The following is a 23472-nucleotide window of genomic DNA, read 5'->3' on the forward strand; positions in this document are numbered from 1 at the left end:
CAGAGCCAGGGAATGGTGCATTCCCCAAACCAGCCAAGGTGGGCGGTGGCTCTATGGCCTCAGGGAATTGCGCATTCCTGGGGGCCCTGGCCCCCAACCCAAGGTGAAGGGTGAGCAGGAGGCATGCTTACTTACCATTGGTGAGCTGAGCAGAGTGGATGAGGTGCAGAGGGGACTGATGAGGCGCATAGCTTGGCCACATGGCAAAGTGAAGGTAACATATATAGGGTTGGGATGCGCGGGGCGAGTGTCAGGCAGTTGGGGAAAGTCAGCATCGAGCGAGCATTGAGCGGTGGGGTGAGCGAGTGCTGAGCGGGTGGAGTGAGTGAGCAGCAAGTGGGCAGGTTGAGCGAGTAGCAATCTGGCAACTGGTTCAGGGGTATGGCCAGTCAGAGGTTACTACCGGTTCGGCAACCCAGGCCAAATTTCCGCAATTGGTTTGTGCGAACCAGTGTGAACCTTCTAAATACCACCTCTGAATCTATACCAGCTGAGGCTTCCAGATACTATTCAAGGACAAAATCTTGTACATCAATTTACAGAAGTCCAATCTGGAGGTGACAAGGCCATGATTCAGGAACAGTAGTTGCCAGTCCTAGTTGTGGCTGTTAATGAAGGATTGTACATCACTGTTGAGCTGTCAGCAAAACGTGAATAGTCCCTGTCCTCAGATTCATAATCTAAAAGGAATGAAGATGGGAGAGAATGAAATACTTGATATACAATAATCACACAATCATGTTTGTATTTTGTTATTGCCCTGTACTCACTTCCCATTGAAAGTCTTTAAAATTTATCATTTATATATTTATATTATTAATATTGTACTTTTCTTCTGAAAGCACAATGTAGTATATCTAATATCTTGATATGGCATTGCCAGTATCTGAGTATGGCATACCATATTATGCCAGGTGATGGAGAAAAGGGAAGGAAAAAAAGCAAGTCATTTAAGGGAGTGGAGTGAATGGTACTACTTAATGCTTTTGGAAGAGAGTAATTTTCTAATTCAGTGATTTGGGTCTAGGGCAGGGGTGGGTTTCTCGCCCCGTTCCAACCGGTTCAGTTGGAACGGGGCCGGCGGCGTCCTCATGCACGTGTGCGGTGCACGCATGCGTACTAGCGTCTGTGCGATGCTCCAGCTGCTCCTGGAGGATTGCGCAGGCGCTGTATGCATCCTGCGCATGCGTGGAAGCGCAGAACTCATCAAAACCGGGTAAGGACCGCGGGCGGGCGGGTGGGCCCTTCGCCGTTCCCAGAAGTTACTTACTTCTGGGTTCGCCGACCAACCGGTTCGCAGGGACCGCCGCGAACCGGTTGAAACCCACCCCTGGTCTAGGGTATGAATGTTCAGTAGTGAGCAAAGGAAATATCCCTTGAAAGGATAAAAACAGGGATTACCTGTTGAGGAGAGAGGCAGGATGCCAGAAATCAGTTACCTCTCTTCTCCTATCAACAGAAGATCAATATTGAAAGCACCTTTTGGTAGTGTACACACAGAACAGAATCAATATTGTGAAGCTGTAAAAATGTCTAGGAGTTTGCCTTTTCAGACATTTTTCAATTTGATTACTTCCTGCTTTGAAGTTACTTTATTGACTTCATTTTCAAAGCACTATTGAGTGCTTTTAAGGTTTCCATCGCAAAACTGCTATTTATGGAGAACTTACACACATGCAGCAGCTCGATTATGATGTGCCAAAGCAGTTGATACAAGAAATTACAGGATGAGCCTACAATTGGTGAAAACAAAAATTAATCTGTACTTCCAACAAAAGGCCAACATCCAATGAGAAAGCAAAGGATTTTAGAAACAAACTACTGGCTTAAAAACTGGTGTCATCAACAAAATGTTGGTTTCCTAGATCATGGTCTACATTACCCATATGAAGGTATATATAAACAGAGGCATAGAATCAAAATCATGTGAAGTATTAGTACCACTTTATAAAGGCTTAGTAAGACCACACCTGCATCCAGTTTTGGTCATGACATTACAAAAAAAGATGTTGAGACTTTGGAAAAAGTGCAAAGAAGAGCAACTAAGATAATTAAAGGCCTGGAGAGCAATGGTGGCAGGATTTGGGTTTTGCTAGTCTAGAGAAAAGAAGGACTAGTGGGGATATGATAGCAATAGCACTTCGACATATATTTCTTCATGGTGCTTTACAGCCCTCTCTAAGCAGTTTACAGAATCAGCATATTACCCTAAATAATCTGGGTACTGACCTCAGAAGGATAGAAGGCTGAGTCAACCTTAAGCTTGGTGAGATTTGAACTGCCAAATTGATGGCAATCGGCAGTCAGCAGAAGTAGTCTGCAGTACTGTATTCTAACCACTGCACCATCATGATAGCAGTATTTCAGTATTTGAGAGGCTGTCACAATGATGAGGGGGTCAATTTATTTTGCAAAGCACCAGAGGGCAGGACAAGAAGCAATGAATGAAAATTAACCAAGGAGAGAAGCAACCTGGAATTAAGGAAAATCTTTACAACAATTAGAACAATTAACCAGTGGAACCAGCTTACCTTCAGAAGTTATCAGTGCTTCATCACTGGAGAATTTTAAGAAGGGACTGGACAGTCATTTGTCAAAAATGGTATAGGAGCTCCTGCTTGAGCTGGGGACTGGACTAGAAGACATCCAAGATCCTTTCCATTTCTATTCTTATTCTGATTCGGTTGCACGGGTATTTAGTATATGATTTTTCAAAATGCACAAAAACATTCATTTAGACTTGCACTCAGATCTCTCTGAGCATATATTTTCCTAGCATGCTCATTTCTGTGCAATTTTGGATTCAGCAGCTGGAATACAAAATTCAAGATAAATGAAATTACTAACATAATTGCTTTCCAATCTGCAGTTTAGTCCAGAAAATTTCTATTTGGTTTGTTGCAATCTGAATAACTTTTATCTATAGAGATAAAATCCTTTAAAGAATTGTGCTTTATTAATACATACTACAGTCAGGGATGGGTTCCGGCAGAGACTACTGCCAGTTCGCTCAGGAATGCAACACAGGCATGTGCACTACAACTAAAATTGTTCTGCGCATGCGCAGAAACAAAAAACAAAATGGTTCCGCCTATGGCGCTGCCGGGAGAACTGGTTTGGGTATGTGTCAGGCCTGGTTTGCTGCTGGTTCCAGCGACTAAGGCCATCAACCTACTACCGGTTTGGCCAAACCGGTCCGAACTGGTAGGAACCCACCACTGACTACAGTAACAGAATCTTAAAAGCCTGGTTTCATTTTTCTTTTTTCCTCTAACAAAGATGTAGGATGGAGCCAGACACCAGAATATAAACTCACCGCAAACAGCACTCCTTACTACAGGGACGTGCAGGCAGGGGAGGCAGGGCCTCACCACTGTCATCATGAAAAGAAAAGAAAATTAAAAGGAAAAAGGCTGAGGTAGTTGCTGCCAGAGCCACAGTGGATGACTCTGCTTAGTGCTAAACTGTTTTTAAAAGCCTCTTTAAAAAGTGTCCTCTTCAGGTGGAGGCGTGAGAACCACGTGCCTCATTTAGTCTATCTTTATGATCACTTGAGCAGAGTTAAGCAAGGGTTAAAAGCAAAAAAATTCCTTAGGTAGATGAGGCACGTGGTTCTTTCATATCCTCCTGTAGAAGGCACTTTTTTAAGAGGCTTTTTTAAACAGTTAAGCAGAGTCATCCATTGGAGGCTCTGGCAGCAGCTAGCCCAGCCTGACCTCAGCAGCTCTTGCCTTTTTCTTTTTACATTTTCTACATTTTCATCATGGCAGACAAGAGCAGAGTTGAAATCCTCTGTGATTGTGAAACAGCTGGAAAAGGTATGTGGGTCAGAGGGAGGGGGAGGAGTTCAAAATTAATGTAATTTGTAAGTAATTTTTTATTGTAATTTGTTTGTGTGTGTGTGTGTGCATGTGTTCTTCACTTCACTCAAACAAACTTTTTGTTTGAGAAGAGAGGGGCAGCCTTGTTTGAAAAGAGAGGGGTAGCCTTGGTTGAGAAGAGAGGGGCAGCCCGCCAGCAGATGCGGGTCTTTTACCCACCTTTGCAGGTGGGCTGGCACTTTCTTTCTTTTGCCCGCTGTGCCCCCTTTCCCTGTCTCCTCACCCCCCACTGGGAGCCCCATCCTGCTCCCCTCCCCCTTTCCTCCTCCTCCCCTCCCCTTTCTTTGCCAGCTACAACTGAGCAAGGAGGCACCACGGGGCCAGGCCCCTTGCACCCGCATCCAGCCCGCTGGAGCTCACCGTGCTGGGGGAGGAATGAGACCCCATTGTCCTGCAGAGCCCGCCGCCACTTGAGCGGGGAGGAGGAGGAGGAGAGCAGTGAGGCCTTGTGCCGGCCGGCGGGCCAGGCAGGGAGTAGGTTGGGCTGGGGGTGGGTGGGCTGGCTCTCTGGGGAGAGGGGATCATGGCTGCTCAGGTGGCCCCCGCCATCATCGCCAGCAGCTTGGGTGTCCCAGCTCCGTCCGAGGTGAAGAAAGCGGAGGATTGTTCATCGGAGGAGGGGGGCAAAGCAGCAAAGCGCGGTGGCGGCGAGAAGCAGGTCCCTGCCACTGTGTCCAACAGAGTTGTCTCACATCTATATCCGCCATAGACGCATCTGTCGGACACATTGGCGGGGATGGAAGAGACGGGGTAAGGCGGCGGAGCACGGCGGGGGCAAGAAGCAGCATCCCCGCTGCTGTGTCTGACAGAGGTGTCTCGCACCTATGACGAACATAGACGTGAGACACCTCTGTTGGACACAGCGGCTGGGATGCTGTCAGCTGCGAATTCATTTAGTAATCAGGAAAGAAACCACTCAACTCCATTTGTTTGAAATTAAGTGTACTTTTACTAATTATAAACGAACAGTAGCAAAGCTAAGCTGAATCTGGTTAATTAGGCGCCAAAGCGAATAATATCATGTATAATTCAATCCCCTCCCCTTGGCACCCCAGTCCATAGTCCAATTATAATGCACCCAACTGTCAGGTGGGAGATAACTTCAAAAGTCATCACCAGGATGGAATGCTGGACAGTTAACCTTGGCGGGAAACTCCCTTCCTCCACATGCATAGTAAGATGGTCAGGTCAGCATCTAGAATCTTCCTCCAGCACTTCATGATTCACCTCCCAAATATCATGTCCCCCCTCCCCGTTTCAATGGCAGCCGAAGCAGCAGCAAAGCAGAGGCTGACAGACACTGCTTCTCACCGCCGCCGCGCTCCACCACCTCGCCCCCCGCCTCCTCCGATGAACAATCCTCTGTTTTCTTCAGCTTGGATGGAGCTGGGACACCCAAGCTGCTGGTGGCAGTGGGGGCCACCTGAGCGGCCATGATCCCTACTCCCCAGCCAGCCAGCCAACCCACCCACCCCCTGCTCAACCTTCTCCCCGCGTCTCGCATCTATGGCGGACCCAGCACCGGGGTGTCCGAATGCCCTGCTGCTTTGTCCGACATAGGGCAGCTTTTGCCCGCTTGCCTCACCAGCCATAAACCTCACTGCACGTCACTGCCTTACTAGATTGATGATGTTACCTAGTTAGGGTAATGAAGTGTCTTCAAGAAAACAAGCAAGCTCAGAGAGCACCAAGGACCCCTCACATTCACTAGTGGTTTAGGTGTTTGGATTTGCACTGTTTCATCTTTTTCATTTAAGAGTCACAGCACAAACATCAAAGTGTTCTGAATTGAAAACAGTTCCCAGAGCTATTTCGAATCACACATTTATCCTTCTGCAAACTGTATGACATTTGTGAGTGTGGGCCAAAGCTTAATTACATGCACTGTGCATGAAGGAATAAATATTTATGTTGACAAAATAGAAGTGGATAGATTGAGAGATTATCCAAAATCCCTACCAATCCCAAGAACAAACCAAAACTTCACTGCCAGAATAAAATAAATATAGAATGGAATTATAATGCCATCCTGTTTCCCATAAAACAGTACAATTGGAGTGGGCTATAGATAGAATTATCCATAGGATATGGATAACAGAATTACCCATGGATAATAGGATATGTATAATTGACCCATGGATAGAATTAGCCTTATTTGAAAAAGCTATTACTACTATTTATTCCAAAGTACTATTTTCAGCCCAAAAGTTCAAAACCAGAATAAAAGGTGTCAAGAGACTTACATATAGTATATGTACCCATTTATATAGTCATTTTATTTTGTGGCAATATTTCCTAAATAGGTGCCCTGAGTTGAAAACTTCATAAGGCAAGATTTAATTGTTAATAGTTTTGGGGACTTGGGGAATTAATGGGATGTGTTCTGAATGAGATTTCATCCCCACTTTTGAATCAGATCTGTGCCTAAGGATCCTCTTCAATTGGCGTTGATACTGGACAGCAATATAATATTGGTTGCAAAAAGAAGTTTTGGTCTACTTTGGGCATATAAACTGGGTGCATTCTTGCCTGGAGGAGACCTGGCTGCAGTAACATAGAGTACTAGTGATTTTACGTTTAGATTACTGTTAGACACTTTTCATGAGATAGATTAATGCAACTGGCCAGAAATTGTGGCATATAGGAGTTCCCACATGTATTCATATCAGAACTGCTATAATTTCTTACCCAATTAATGGTGCTTATGATGGGTTTAAAAGTCTTTAATAATTAAGGCAGAAGTGGGTAATCCGTGACTCATGTGCTGTGTATTTTCCAAAACTAATATTTTGCTACAATTGGTTCTCTTAATATTATTTGACTTATATGGCTGCCCATCTCATATAACATTCTGGGTACCTCACAGCAACAATACAAATGTATATGAGAAAAAACAACGAAAACCAAAATCCATGATGCAAGAAACAGCTCTCCAGCCTCATCCTATCTTCATCCTTGAAGAAAGAGCCAACTTTTTATGATCTGCAAGGCTAGAAGGCTGGGGCCTTGTCAACTCTTGGGGGAGGGTATTCCACAGGCAGTGACGTGCGGTGACCTTCATTACTGGTGAGGCGGAGAGAAAGAGAAAGAAAAAACACGGCTCTTCTTTCCCTCCCTCCCTCACCCCACCCCACCACCTTCCCAAAGACTGCAACTTTGCCCCTCACACCACACAAAAACTTTCCTGCTCCAGATCTGGCCAAAACACCCCTCGCTCCTCCCCACTTGGTCAGGCCTTATCCATTTCGCTTGAAGAGGGTGGGTGGAGATGGGGGTCTTCCGTGGCACATGCAGGCACACGCGATTCCCTCCCCCACGTGTTTTTCCTACTCCGCCCCCCCCCCATGCCTCCAGGGCGCTTCTTCACCTGTTTTCTCTGAGGACATTGCAGCAGCTTGGCGAGGCAGAGGGTGGATTTTGGGGGGAGCGGAGGGATGGGGTGGGGAAAGAGACCTGAGAGATGGGAGGGAGGATTTCTGCATCAGCAGCCCCCTTTCCAAAGGCACCCTCCTCTCTCTCCCTCTCTCTCTCTCTCTCCCTGAGAGAACCACGCGGTCCTGGCTTGTGAAGATGCGGTTTGCCAATTATGGAGCGGGGAGGAAACAGAGCAAATTAAAGGAACAGGCAACTCTCCTCCTCGTCCCCACAACCCATTAGATTGGGCTCAAACCACCTCTTGTTTTTCCGCTCCCCCCCATCCTTTTCCAGCTAGGTTGTCGGAGGGTCAGACTCTGCGTTTGGCGCTGCCCCGACGCGACACACACACACACACACACACACACACACACGGTTGGCAAACTCACAAGCCCTGGCTTTCCCCAAGCTGCAGCTGATCTGAAGCAGTTTTGCCTTCAAAATGCACATCACGATCCTTTATTAACAGGAGTTTCAAGTACAAATCCATTCAGACCACAGAAAGTCTGTTCTTTTCTCTGATTTGATCTAACAACTTTTCCTAGCTGTTTATGTTGAATATGGAAATGAAACAAGATGGCTTGGAGCCTGTACAGAAACTTTGTATTAATGTGCCAACTTTAAGCTTGTAAGATTGCTATTGTTTCAAACCCCCCTTAAAATCTACTTCTCTAACAAGCTGTATGCTTTCCTGTCCGAAGGTTGTTGCTTCACTCGGCCCGGAAGGCACTTTAAAAAATAAAACACACACACACGCACACAATAAAAACAAATTACAATTACATTACAAATAAATTGAATTCCTCCCCCCTGCCCCGTCCCTCTGACCCACATACCTTCCAGCTGCGCCAAAATTCCAGATTTGGTCTAGCCAGGCTCCAGGGCCAGGCAGGCTAGGATAGTGGCTCCTAGAGCCACCATGTGCCCTCTGCAGGAAGAGGCCCGAGAACTATGGGCCTCATTTGCATACTATTTTTTTTGCTTTTTAACCCTTGCGTATCTGTTAAAAGGTGAAAAATTCCTTAGGCAAAGGAGGCCCATAGTTCTCTGGCCTCCCCCTACAGTTAGCACTAAGCAGACTCCAAGTCACTGTGACTTGGACTCTGGTAGCAACTAGCTTGGCTTTAATTATTAAAAAAAAAATCTTTAAAATTCTTTCTTTTTCTTCAGGAAACTGGTGAGGCCCCGCCTCCCCTGCCTCTAGTGAGTTCACGTCCCTGTCCACAGGAGAGGGGCCACTACGAAGGTGCACTTTATAGGTTCCACTAGATGACAACATTTAAGGGAAGGGACCTGGAGTATCTTTTTTGACCTGGTGCAGATACTTTCAAAAAGAGGCAGTCTCATGTTAACTTGACCATACAGTTTTCCATATCAGGAATAAGACACAATCTCTCTTTTCTATGACTGTTGTAGCATAATTCTTGTAATGATACCTGTTGTATTAGTATTGGATTGAATCTCAATTTCTCAAGTTTCATCATCCACAACTGTCCCATTATCTAGTTAGCATAAAGAAAAAAAATCAGGTTGGATAGGGTAGATTATATGAAAATGCAACTATCTTTCTTCAGCTTAAAAATTAATAAAGACAATCTCTATGCAATGACCATTGGACATCAGCCATCATTATGATGTGATGATTAAAAGAAAGCAAATGATCTGGAAACAGCTATAAGAAAAGAATTACTTGTATTACAGCAAAGTCAGAGGCCCACAGTAGAAGTAAATAAAGTTTCAATTCAATTAGCAATAATCACGCCTCAGATAAACTTCATTAGCTATGATACTGCCACTGCGCAAAGCTAAATAAAGAGAACAAGTGAATTCTGGCAGGAGGGTTGTAGAACTCTGGAAGAGCATCCCCACTGAGGATCAACCTGCTTCCACCCTGCTATTCTTTAAATGGACCTTGGGGATATGGCTTTTCACCCAGCATAGTTTATTCTATCTTCTTAATGTCATCACTTCTCCTAAGCAGAGGGTGGAAAGTGCTCTGTAACAATCATAAATAAGTTTCCAGTTACAAACGGTGCTTATGTGCATTAATATTTTGATTAGAAGCATCTGTCAAGAAGTCATTTGTCTCGAATAATGCAAATTATTCTTGAAAATATATGAAATGTCATGTTTATATCAGTATACCTGGTCCCTCTTAACTATTTTTCAGGTAACTTGGAAAAGGACATCTGGCACTATGAAACTTCCACTAGCAGAATATTATAGTTATTTTCATTGCAATCTGTAATTTCCCTTTTTACAACCCTGTAATCTCTTAATTTAGGGTAGAATAGGGGCTACTTTAATTAAAATTTCCCCCATGCCCACTCCCATCTCATGAATAAAAATTCCAAATTATCAGAATTATTTCTTGTTTGCTCCTGCTACTCAAATGAAATCCTACTTTTGAAAAATATTATATTTGTATAGCTATGGTAACAGTTTGATTTCTTTTAGAAATTTGTTTTTTTAATTGAGATAATGTCCTGTGATTTCCAAGTAATCTAAATTGGAATATTGTGCAGAACAAGAGAAAATCCATTTGCTAAAATTTTTAGGTTAGGGAGACTTTTTAAAATGATTTTAAAAGTGCTAATTTATTAGCTCATGAGGTTTGATCAATGATTGTATTATTCATTAGGTTTAAAGGGCAGAGATCTTGTCAAAAGAGTTTTTTGAAGCACACTGATTACTCTGACCTAGCAGCACTTAAATTTCTTGTCATAGGTGTGCAATTATTATTTAAATCTATCACATTTTCCACATCTTTAGCAAGCTATGAAGTCTTTGTTTCCCAACCTATAAATTTATTAGGCATTTTCTTTACAATTTTGTTAGAGAAAAGTAATTTGTACTGAATTTTCTTTTATCTGGCTTTCTAAAATATATGCTTGTTTTGTATTTAGATTTCTTGAACATGTGTTGCTTCTTTTTTATTATTATTTTTGCTGAGAAAAATATACCATGATGGAGTCCTCATACACTTGTCATTTTACGCTTCAAATAATATGGAGTCAATTTCTTTGTTTTCTTCTTTTAAAACAAAAAAGTACTGTGTGGATAGATCTCTACAGGTACAGGGATGAACATAATTTTTGTAAGTTTGTAAGTCAGTTGGGATCCAGACAGTGTGATATCCTTTTAGTTGAATCTAATTATGTTTGTTAATGATTCTGCTCCATTAGTTGTTCCATGGGAAAAATACATGTGCATAACTAGAAGGAAGGCAGAAGTAAATAACCTGGGATTAGCAATCTCTTAGATAAAGTTGGCAAAATGAATGAAAAAGGGAAGACAGGGTATAGCTACTTAATGGTGCATTTACAGCCCACTGAAACTTGTGATCACGTAACATTAAAATTCAATCATTACTGCATCGTGAGGCACTAAAGACTGGGTGCTATTGGATCCCCAACAAATATGTATCACCATTAGATGATCTTCAAAAAGTTTGTAAGACTAGGCATAGGGAAATAAATCCCACTGGTTTGTTAAAAAATAAGATTCCTTTCAAGTTGTATTCAATTTCTTAGACTACATGAATAGTTCTATAATAGGTAGTACTAATAGTTTATCATCCTTTTGATTTTTTTTTAAAAATCATTATTTCTGCTTCGTTTGCAATATCACTTGCATAGAGAAAAAATATTTGATAAAGTTGATTAAAGAACAGTAATAAAAGTGAAGAAAGTTACAGAAATATAATTATATTAATCATTTGATACAATATTCAATTCAATTCAATTCAATTTATTAAGTTTGTATGCCGCCCTATTCCCGAGGGACTCAGGGCGGCTAACAATAAAAAGGAAGGGGATACAAAAAATAAAATAAAAAACAACAGTTTAAAAATACTACAACAGCCATAACCTCGAGTGGTTGCCGGAACAGCCAGGTCTTAACTGCTTTGCGGAAGGCCGGGAGGGTAGTAAGGGTCCGGATCTCCACGGGGAGATCATTCCAGAGGGCTGGAGCAGCCACAGAGAAGGCCCTCCCCCGAGGAGTCACCAGCCAACATTGGCCGGCAGATGGAATTCGGAGGAGGCCTAATCTGTGGGATCTGATAGGTCTTTGGGAGGTGACTGGCAGGAGGCGGTCTCTCAAGTACCTAGGTCCGATACCATGTAGGGCTTTAAAAGTAACGACTAGCACCTTGAAGCGTGTCCGGAGACCAATGGGCAGCCAGTGCAGCTCATGGAGGATAGGTGTAACGTGGGTGTACCGAGGTGCACCCACAATTGCTCGCGCGGCTGCGTTCTGAACAAGCTGAAGTCTTCAAACACTCTTCAAGGGCAGCCCCATGTAGAGCGCGTTACAGTAGTCCAGTCTTGAGGTGACGAGGGCATGAGTGACTATCCGAAGGGCCTCCCGGTCCAGGTAGGGCCGCAATTGGTGCACCAGGTGAACCTGGGCAAAAGTCCCCCTGGTCACAGCCGACAAATGATGTTCTAAAGTCAGCTGCGGATCCAGGAGGATTCCCAAATTGCGGGCCCTCTCTGAGGGGTGTATAATTTCACCCCCCAGGCTGAGAGATGGAATAGCTGGACCATCTTTGGGAGGGAGCATCAATAGCCACTCGGTCTTGTCGGGATTGAGCGCCAGCTTGTTCGTTCCCATCCAGACCCTGACAGCCTCCAGGCACTGGCACATCACTTCTACCGCTTCACTGAGTTGGCACGGGGCGGACAGATACAACATACAGATACAATATGAAATAATTAGAAAAATGTAATATGAACTTGAAATGTTAAAACAGTTACATTTAATATATCTTGATACTCAGTGCTGTTCATTCATTAATATATACAAATTATGTTGTTTTCTGGACTGATGGTTGCTTTAGCAACTTATCTTGGTTCAAGCAATTCAGAACTCACTTATAAAATCTTACCACAAAGTGATTTAAGCGATTCTTAAGGATTTCACTTTAAAGCAATTGCAATGATCACTACAAGAAGCAAATGCATTCAGGCTAATTTGCAGCCATGTGAATTCACCTAAGATTTATTTCAAGACAAACAATAATTCCTTGCAGAGATTTATGTCTGTCCCCAATATTGTATTTTTCAAAATATTTTTTCTAGAAGTATTAGAAAAAAATGTAGGTGTTTCTAGGACACTGAAAAAAAAATGCTGATAGTCGCCTAAAAAGTGACAATTAAAGTATAGTATTTTTCTATATTAACTAAACTTCAGAGCTGATTGAGGAAATAAATAGAAATATAAAAAAAAAAACTTTTCTTGGATTAAAAGCTACATTGAAGCTTACCTATACACTGTATATAGAACAATAGACTCCATAGAATTTAAGTTAGCATCAAGTAAATTAATCCTTTAGATGTAAGTGTGTCTACTCTTCTGTTTTACTAATGAGTTAATATGTATTTAATTCATATACTTAAATAATATAGTTGAAGTGGGACAAGCGGTGCAAAACAGGAATTTCATTGTTAAATTCGCCATCACATAAATGTAAACACTAAGTTGTTGGTCACATCCAAGATTCTCTGCCTCAAGCATCCTTTAGACTTTGTAAGTAATTTTATGGAAAGCAATGCAGGTATGATTGTTTACCTAAAGAGAGATATTGTGCACAAAGTCCAAGAATCTCTACTTCCAGTGCATCTTCAGTAGCACAAGCTCCATCCCAACATAAAAGACCAGGTATGCAATTGGCTTATGGGGATGGTGTGAACAGACTATGGATCAGTAGTTTAGCTGGTGCTTACAAGCTGAAGATACCACATTCAATCCCTGTCAGTGGTGGGTTTCAAAAAATTTTTAGAACCTATTCTGTAGGTGTGGCCTGTTTTGTGGGAGTGGTTCGGTGATCATGTGACCGGGTGGGAGTGGCTTGGTGATCATGTGACCGGGTGGGAGTGGCTTGGCAGTTATGTGACTGGGTGGGAGTAGCTTGGCAGTCATGTGACTGGGTGGGAGTGGCCAAGCCGATGTCACTGAATTCTTTGCCCCAAAGAATGATCTACAAAAAGAAGATATAAAAAAGGAAATTTATTATTTTGTGCACTTACTACTTAAATAAGAATTAAATAAGTACACAAAACAATAAAATAGCTACTTACAGAGGAAATATGGCTGTCCTTGCCGGTCTTCAACATTACTGACCACCTTACACACACACTTCCAGCCCCTCTGCCTCTTCCCTCTTCCTGGATTCATTCAGACATTCTTAAAATGCACAGCCTGTGCACACACACATACTTCCAGCCCCTCTGCCTCTTCCCTCTTCCTGGATTCACTCAGACTTTTTAAAAGAGTGGAAGAGAGTGTGTGTGTGTGGGTGCACAGGCTGTGAGTTTTAAAACGTCTTGTGTGTGCACAGGCTGTGAGTTTTAAAAATGTCTGAGTGAATATAGGAAGAGGGAAGAGGCAGAGGGGCTGGAAGTGTGTGTTCTTATAATATCTTCCAGCCCCTCTGCCTCTTCCCTCTTCCTGGATTCACTCAGACATTTTTAACACCCACAGCCTGTGTACACACACACACTCTTCCAGCCCCTCTGCCTCTTCTCTTTTCCCGAACATCCTCCCCACCCCAGCCACTCACCAGTTCTTTCTTCTTCTGGTTCTTCTTCTGAGAACTTTTCAGCAGCATGGTGAGGATGGGCGGGATGAGTGGAAGAGCGAATGAGGGGAGGGAGCATTCCAGTATGAGGCCTCCTGACCAACAAGTACGGGAAGGCATGCTAAATTCAGTGATGTGCAGTCAGCTTTAGGGCTGTTGAGGCACTTTTTAGACTTGTGGACTTCAACTCCCAGAATTCCACAGCCAGGCATGCTCAGTTCCGATTTAAAGCGACAGCATTTTTCCCCCTTGCAAAATAAGTTTTCCCATTTTTTTCTTCTCCCTCCCCCTCCTTCCTCCCTCTCTCCCTCCCTCCCCCCTCTCTCAAACAGACACATGCACACAGAGAAATTGGATCCCTCTCTCACTCACTCACTCACTCTCAAACACAAACACAGAAGTTGGATTGGATATATTTTCCAAAGGCTTGAAAGCAGCTCCTCTGCCATACCTCCCCTTCCCCTGCTGCCTTCCAATCAAACTTTTTGAATTCCTTCCCCCTCCCCACACACGCACCTTTTCCAGCTGTTTCAGGGACGATTTCAACTCTTCTGCCTGCCCTGCCCTCATAAAAGGCCAGAGTTCTGTCAGACTGAGCTAGTTGCTCCCAGAGAACTCTAAAAAGCCTCTAAAAATGCCCTCTACAGGAGGCGAGAGAACACGTGCCTCATTTGCATAAGGAATTTTTTGCTTGTTAACCCTTGCTTAACTCTTAAAAGGCGAAAAAATCCTTATGCAAAAAAGACCCCTAGTTCTCTGGCCTCCTCCTATGGTTAACACAAAGCATTGTTCCAAGTCACTGTGAATCTGGCAGCAACTACCTTGGCTTTAATTATTTTTAAAAAATTCTTTAAAATTCTTTCCTTTTCCTCATGACTGGTGAGGCCACGCCTCCCTTGCCTCTAGTGACTGCACGTCCCTGGCTAAATTTCACTATCTGGTATGGCCGTACCGATCCGTACCGGTTAAAACCTACCCCTGATCCCTGAATAAAAACCTGAAAAGAAGCTATCAATCAGAAGAAATCAAACTAGTAGATGGGGTAGGATTACAACTAATTGCGAAGTTTGAGTTCCTAAGACTAATTTAAATGTGACAATAGCAATTACATGTGATAAAACCCAATTCTATCACCTTTATTGTGTATGTGTGTGTTTGTGCATGTAAGAGTATGTATTTGAGAGAATGAGAGTGCTATAACTGCATAGCTAAAGTCAGACATAAATCTAAGATTCATTAGAAAGCAGGTTGTAATAAGTCCTGGGGTATGCAGATACAGATATCCTGCTGTAAATACACTGTATCATTGTTATGGATATAAAAGCTTATTATTTTCATTTGGTGGGAGATCATCCAGTTGCTACATTATTCTTGCCTCTGTTTCTTCTTCACATTTTTAAATCAACCTGAAGAAGAAACAGAGGCAAGAATAAGGCTGCTCCTGAAAGAGAAAAGAAGTCATGAGCTGATACAAAGCAAAAAAATAAATAAAAATAGCTGAGGTTCAGCCTGTAGTGGGGATTGGGGGTAGAGATTTCTATTTTAGGAGTTCTGCTTCCCAGGAATATTGGCATCTTATTTTTAAATTGTTTTTAAAGAACTGCATAAATAGATATCTGCATATACATCTCATAACTTTCAGTTTGCACCCATGTTCTACCAATCCTCAGATTACAAGATTACTCTTACTCCAGAGGTTGCTATTTAATATATATACATATAAATAATAGCCATTGTTTTTAAATCAATCAAAACAGAGCTAGTCCAACTCTGGTCCAACCTTCTGCTCAAGCATCATTTCATCATTTCAGACAAGTGACTGTCCAATCTTTTCTTAAAAACCTCCAGTGAGGAAGCATCCACAACTTCTGAAGGCAACCTGTTCCATTAGTTAATTGTCCTCACTGCTAGCAAGTTTCTTCTTAACTCCAGGTTGCTTCTACCCTTGATTACTTTCCATCCATTGTTTCTTGTCCTTTCCTTTGGTGCTTTGAAAAATAAGTTGACCCCTCCTTTTTGTGACAATCTCTCAAATACTGGAATACTGCTATCATGTTGCCTCAGTCATTCTTTTCTCTCAATTTTTTTTCCCACCTAGTCATGTTCTCTTTTTACTTTAGTGATGGGGCAGAAGGATATTCTTTTTCTAATAAGAAGGACCTTACAGCTACTCCTTGACTTACAACAGTTTGATTAGTGACCATTCACAGTTACGACAGCACTGAAAAAAGTGACTTAAGAGTGTTTTTTACAGTTATGACCGTTGGAGCATCCCTGTAATTCATATGTTCAAAATTCAAATGCTTGGCAACTGATTCATATATATGACAATTGCAATGTCCCAGGGTCATGTGATTTCCTTTTGTGATCTTCTGACAAGCAAAGTTAATGGGGAAGCCAGATTCACTTAACTATGGCAAGAAAAGTCATAAAATGGGGCAAAACTCATTTAACAAATGTCTTAGTTAGCAACAGAAATGTTGTGTCTCAGTTGTGGTCATACGTCGAGGACTACCTGTATTTTAAATAATTTTAAAGTTATTTTCATTGTATATCTTCTAAAAATATATCTAGCTGAGTTGTTTCATGATTTTATTTACTAAAATTCTGGAATAATCAAAGTGAGCAATATTAAGACACAGATAAGCCTTTCATAAGCTATTGATCAACAGGATTGATTAACTTTCCACTGACATTCATTTTAAAAATATTGCTTTTGGAATATTGCTTTTTCTTATCAAAGAATGGACATCTAGAACAAACATAAATCAGTCTGTGGTTTGACATTGACCAAGATGTGCTTCACACAGACTTGTTTCAACTTCATAGCTTCATTTTGACATACATTAGCTACCTTGAATCCTGTAGCAATGCATTTTTATATAGTGCATGGCAAATTTCATTATGACATACTGCTTGCCTAGTGAACGGATTTAACAGCACTAGGTGTTTGTGGTCACATTGCTTGAAAACTACATTTTGAAGCACTATGTGTCATTGATTAACAATTGTGTGCATAATAGCCATGTAGTGTGTTATCAAGAAAAAGAATAGATTCCAGACTCAAATGATGAAAATAGTTATCATAACCATTAGATACATGGCTCTACCAAAAATATGACAATAGCATTAAGAGCGAAATAGAGAAATAGGCTTCTTTCTGTTTGGTCTCAAAACATCAATGTCATTGATTAACAATTGTGAGCATGATAGCCATGTAGGGTTTTATCAGTTTGTGAAGAAAAAAAATATTTCCAACCTTGAGTGTTGAAAATATTTATCATAACCATTCAATACACAGATCTACTAAAAGTATAATAGTAGCATTACGAGCAAAATTGACAAATAGACTTCTTTCTGTTTGGTCTCAGGCTATTACCCATAGTTCTAAATTAATTCTGAACACAAAAAAATATCTTTTCAATATTCTGTACCAAATTTGTGAGTGGAAAACATGGATAGTGGATCTCCCCTTTGGCAGTAACTGTAGTGTTGATATATTAAAAAGCCCCAGGCCTTCCACTGGAATTTAATTGAAGTGTGGAAAACTAGGAAACTGAAGATTGCTGGAGAATATTACATCAAACCTTTGGCTATGTCATAATGACATAAGTGCAATTCAACCATGACAATTTACCTGAAACTCCCTGTATTTCCCAAAGCAAATCTTTTTGCATCAATCTGAATTGATAAATAAATACTGGAAAATTTTGTTGAACAAATTGCTTCATTTGTCAATGAAGCTTACCTTTTTCACAAAACGTCCAGTAATTAAGTAAGTAATTTTACATAATTGAGGAAACAACATTTACAATGCAGTCTGTGGTATTGTAATTCAAAGAAACATGGAAGGAAACTGGGTGCGAAACAAAAGGTAAGCATTAGCTGGCATATGTTGATGTTAAACACAGCTCCAAAATTAACCATACATAGAATAAATATGCACACTTAGCAATATGTAATATCAGCTATGGGAAATCAAAAACAAGAATAAACATTTATTTCTGTGGTTTGGAAATAGACACCATCTAAACTATCATATGCAGACAGAACAAAATGTGCACTGGCAAGGTAGATGCTTTCCTTTCAATAAAGATTGATTATGGCAAAGAAAAGGATGAACTCTCCCTGTTTATACTTACAGCTCAAGAGTTTTCTGCAATTTTTATTTAATTGTTGAATCCCATCATTAGCTCTAGTTTGACTTCTGCAGTTTCCATAGAAGATTTAGTGTCTTTGTAAATAAACAACTATTCATTCATGTTCAACAAAAGAGATACTACAATTCAATATACTGTAGATTCAGTGCCTAGAATGGAAAAATGCAGCAGAAGGTGCAATCCTGCTTTAATATTTAAGGAATCAGCACCACCACCATCCCAAAAAAAAGTTGTACACATTTTACAAAAAAAGCACTACTCAAAATGATTCTGTCCTAGTAAACATCCTCTGATTTGGTCAATAACAGAACTCTTTATCTTGTCTTTAGGTATAAAGCCATAGTGAGACCAATGGACATCCAAGCTTCACATGCCCTGCTGAAGATTTGTTTGAAAGCCACTACAATCTGGATTTTCTCCATGCTGCTTGCCATTCCAGAGGCTGTGTTTTCAGACTTGCATCATTTCTATGACAAGGGTGCTAATAAAACATTTATTAGTTGCACACCTTACCCGCTTACCAATGAATTGCATCCAAAAATTCACTCCATGGCTTCCTTTCTCATCTTTTACATAATCCCCCTGTCTGTTATTTCAGTATATTATTATTTCATTGCAAAAAATCTGATTCGGAGTGCTTACAATCTACCAGTAGAAGGAACCATTCAGGTTAGAAAGCAGGTATGTGATGTTTGATTTACAAGGACATATACATACATACCCACTATCAAAATTACACGACTCCAAACTGAAGAAAGTTTAGCATAAAACTGTGTGCTGTATCCAGATATTCAGAATAGTTTATTCAGCTCTACTGGGGCTGAACTATTCCAGACAGCATAGACAACCATCAACACATTGGGATGACATCATTTTGGTGAAGGCTATGTCCTATCTTCAGGGCACAAGTCTGGAACAAAGAATGGATATAGAGTTTTACCACATTATGCTTCTTATGCTTGATTTTCACCCATTTGGGAAGCTTTAGGTTAGTTCTGCATTACATGTCCAGTTGACATGTATTTCTCATAGTGCTATCCTGGGTTTCTTCCAACCCTCAAGAATACTAATATGGAAATTGAATGAAAAAATGGATATATTAGTCATTTATCTTCTTCCTTCCCACATGAAAGCTGCAACTAATATAATTGAGAAAAACAAGAAGAAGCAAAAGAACTGTGGCACTTCAGAATTGAAGCAGATAAGCACCTGCCACACAAAAGTCCAGTCTTAACAATTGTTGACAAGATAGACAAAAATGTCTGAATAGTAGACATTGCAGTACCTAGAGATAGCAGAATAGAAGATGTATCTTGTCCTGAAGAAATTTCCAGGTAGGGAGTGCAATTTCTATTTATGCTATTAGTCTCAGACAAAACCTCAAAAAAATAACCTTACAAGTCACCCAGTTCTGTGCTACCATTTGTATGATATGCTGGGATTGGAACATCTTATAATAGTATTTTATTTGTATTTATTTTAGTTACTGTGTTCTTACTTATTCTGACTCCAGACTGGAAGTATGTTGACCTATTATTCCATAGCTTCATGTAGGCTTTAATTAAAAAGAAAACTACAAAATCCAGGATTGTCTATGTTGTTATTCCTACCTATGATTGGTTAATCGCTACCAGGTTTTGTTTTCCTACCTATTTTGGGTCTTCTTAAAAAAATTAAAAATGTTTCTAATTGTTTAATCAGCTGCTTCTGAGTGCTGGTGTTGGTTAAGGGAGAAAGTGCACATAAGTCAAAAGCATCAACTCACTACTGTATTCACTATGCTTTCAACGGGAGGTTGTTCCCCCATTTTGCTCATTTCTTCATAGCTACATGAGCTTATTCCTCATCATATCTAAAACATGGGTGTCAAACTCACCACGTCATGTTGCTGTCACGTGACATTTCATGATGTTTTTCCTATTCACAGAGCTGAGGTGGGCGTGGCCTGCGTGTGACGTATCTGGTCCACAGGCCCCCAGTTTGACACTCCTGTTAATACTTCTTGCATTAAGAGAAGAGGCTGATTTGATTATGGTGTAATGAGAAAGAGTTAGGTCTCTCTTGCACATTGCACTTTTGTTGTTATGTTACACACCATATTAGGCATTAGGCGTTGTTGTATTCATAATTGTATGCAATACTTCCTCTCATATAGGACCATTTTCAAAAATAGTTATATCTCTGAGGCTAACAGAAGAAAATATTATATCTCAGTTTAAAAGGACAAAGGAGAGTTTTACAAACGGTGACTCTGAATTGCTATGAGGAAATCTCTTTAGTATTCTGTGCTGACCTCATCTCCAATAGCATTCTTTTGTTCAAGACAATGCAGTATACAAAGGCAAGTAGGAAATACAACTTTGAACAAAAGAATGCCAGATTAAAATAAGAGGGAGATGAAAATCAAAGTGATCATGGTCGCATGATATCATATATACCTGAGTAGATACAGGGCAAGGGTAGAACCATTTGTAACAGTAATTGCTCGTGATGCCTATAAATATTATAAAAACTGTAAAAATAGTTTCAAATGCTTGACTTCAGGAAAGCATACTGTATATGGGAAACAGGTAGCAAGGACTTATACATTGTAAATGACTATGGGGTTTTTTCCACAAATTGTGTAATTGTTTTCATTATGGAAACACACTTGCGAGCCTACTGACTAGGTAAGCTGCCACCACACAAGAACCTCTAAACATAGGTGGAAAAAATACTAAATCATATTATGATTTGGTGTAATGCCTAGTTTGTATCAGGTTGAAACAAAGACTGCCATCACTAAACATGCTGAATTATAGTTCCCCTGCCCCTTACAGTAAAGCTTGTATACTGTATAATAGCGGCCAATAAGTGACTGTTATGAGGGTCAAAATCTGGTCTTGTAGCACATGAGATTTAATGCAGAAAACATGGCTGCTTCTCATGTATCAAGTAGCAAGCATAAAGATGGAGCACTAACTTCAAAACGTACCCTGGGTCAGATTATGTAGGCCTCTGTCTACATAATTACACTACAATCTGGTCCTAAAATACAAAGGAGATAAAAGTCATATTCCTATAGAACATTAGTACTTGGATGAGACTTCAAATGGCTGTAATCAGGGATGCAGAGCATGAGTATTATTTAGAATGACCAATTTCAAAAGAAAAAACATTCTTTAAGAAAATAAATGAATGACAAGAGAACTGGAAGTCAGCATGAGCATCCAGGTATTACTGTCTAGATAACTAAAACTAAACATAGGGTTCCATCTTATCTTTGGTATTGTTGAACTAATACCTCTTTTTTCTTTTCAGATGGAATCTCGGAAACGCCTCGCCAAGACAGTGCTAGTTTTTGTCTGTATCTTTGCTTTCTGTTGGCTCCCTAACCATATCATCTACTTATATCGGTCGTACCATTATTCAGAAGTGGATACGTCTGTCCTGCACTTTATCACTTCTCTTTGTGCTCGAATATTGGCATTTATTAACTCTTGCATAAACCCTTTTGCCTTGTACTTGCTCAGCAAAAGTTTTCGGAAACAGTTTAATCACCAGTTATCTTGTTATAAAACCCGTCTTCTCATTCGATCCCAGAGTACAGCCAGAAGCACCACCCGGATGACATCTTTCAAGAGCACCAACCAGCAGTCCATGGTCACCTTCAGTTTTATTAATGGCAACCACAACTGCCATGAAGAAAATGCACAGTATGCATGAAATTAATACTCATTGGAAGAGCTTATTAACTATTGCTGCCTATTTGTATGTAGTCAGCAACAAATGTACATACCGGTATGTACATAAAGAAATGGGTCTGTGACCAGACCATGAATTAGGTAGTGTGCAAGAAAAATAATAATGCAGAGTTAAAGGGCTGTCCATACCTGCATTTTGTTTTTACGATTTTGTATTATAACATGCTGGTCCACTTTCATTCACATGGTGTGGATTATATTTTCTAGACTGATGCTTTGCAGATGTGAAGGGACTGCAACATCTGCCATTCCCATACAAGCCAGGATTTCTGAAATTTGGAATTAAAACATATTTGGAGGACATCTGTTAGATAAAGGGTGGTCTAGCATGGTGTTTCCCAACTTTGGTCCTTTGAAGATGTGCGGACTTCAACTCCCAGAAGTCCCCAGCCAGCATGATTGGCTGGGAATTCTGGAGGCTGAAGTCCATACAACTTCAAGGGACCAAGGTTGGGAAACACTGCTCTAAACTCAAACAAAGGCAGGGGCCTTAATGAAAGAAAATAATTTTAGAGAAGTTATTTTTGATATATGAAGCTTGGACTTTTATTTATTGCTGGAATGAGCCTGTCCCTCACTGGATTTTCTGTGATGTACAAAAAACAAGCACAGGATTCAGTGCAAACCCAGTTTTATTATTCCCTTCTGAACTTTTCTTCTTATCTTCCCCAAGTCTATTACACCATCGGTATTTAAATTCTCTTTTTTTAAGTGGAAGTTCAGGACAAACTGAAGAACTCTAAAGGCCAAGGCAGAACAATGCCATGCACTAGCATTCAGTTAACAGATAAATGTGTACAGCATGAGATTTTTCTACTCCCTTGGGCTGATATCTTAGATTTTTACAGACTCTCTCAGTTTCTATTGATAAAATAATAGAATCACTATTTGTCTACATTCAAGCTTAAGAACATACATTCATGGTTCTTTGCTTTCTGTAAAAGTAAGCCAGATTGCTAAAAAAAACCACAATTTCTTCAAAAGAAACATGTTGAAACATGCTTAGAGTCATGTAACTAAGTGGAAGAGCATTACTATTATTATGTAGTCTTCGATTTACAGTCTGGGACTGATAAAAACAGTTCAAGTCCTAACCACATACCTAAGAGCTGTTAAGATAATGTCTGAGCATATAGGCAGTTCCAAGTAGGGTGGTTTTCTGCAAAGTCAAAATATTCAGGTCTAATAAGTTCAAAATTTCCATGTATCTGAGCAACCCTGTGGGTATTGCTCCAAGGACTCCTACTGCTATTGGCACAACCGTTGATTTCTTCCTCCACAATCACTCAACTCCAATTTGCAAATCACAATATATCATTTTTTTTCTGGCTGTTTCTGTTCAGTTTGTGCATTATTGGTATTGCAATATCAAAGAACCAGACTTTTTTTTCTTTTCCACAATAGTGATGTCAGGCATGTTGTGGGCCATATGTCTCTCTGCTTGGACCCAAAAGTTCCACAGGATCTTGATATGTTCATTTTCAAGAACTTTGTCAACTTGGTGTTCCCAGTGATTTTTCAGGCAGTATTAATTCATGGTGTTTTTAAAAAGGTGTAAAGAGAATTAAGTTTACTGGGGTTTGTCTCACTACCTTGCCCACATCTGACTGAAAAAGTATATTGTATATAATTTGAATGTGGAAAGTGGTGCCATTTCAATAAATGTAAGCTTCATTATGTTTACAGGTGTA

The 23472-nt window shown here is 40.6% G+C and overlaps 1 protein-coding gene and 1 non-coding gene across 2 annotated transcripts in view; one reads left to right on the forward strand and one right to left on the reverse strand.

Moving 5' to 3' along the window:
* GRPR (gastrin releasing peptide receptor) overlaps positions 1–23458 on the forward strand; it is a 31221-nt gene extending 7763 nt beyond the window's left edge. Inside the window, exons 2-3 of the mRNA XM_014066527.2 lie at positions 18368–18719; positions 21339–23458. Of these exons, the coding sequence (XP_013922002.1) occupies positions 18368–18719; positions 21339–21743 (757 nt within the window). The 3' untranslated portion in view covers positions 21744–23458. The remainder of the gene's footprint in view (positions 1–18367; positions 18720–21338) is intronic.
* LOC148043325 (U4 spliceosomal RNA) lies at positions 8968–9102 on the reverse strand. Its single transcript, XR_015698252.1, has one exon. It is a non-coding gene; the product is annotated as a U4 spliceosomal RNA (small nuclear RNA).
* Positions 23459–23472: the final 14 nt, after the last annotated feature.

This window comes from Thamnophis sirtalis, unplaced genomic scaffold (genome assembly GCF_051295495.1).
Source record: "Thamnophis sirtalis isolate CommonGarterSnake01/CBP01778 unplaced genomic scaffold, rThaSir2_p1.2 scaffold_12, whole genome shotgun sequence".
Taxonomy (NCBI): domain Eukaryota; kingdom Metazoa; phylum Chordata; class Lepidosauria; order Squamata; family Natricidae; genus Thamnophis; species Thamnophis sirtalis.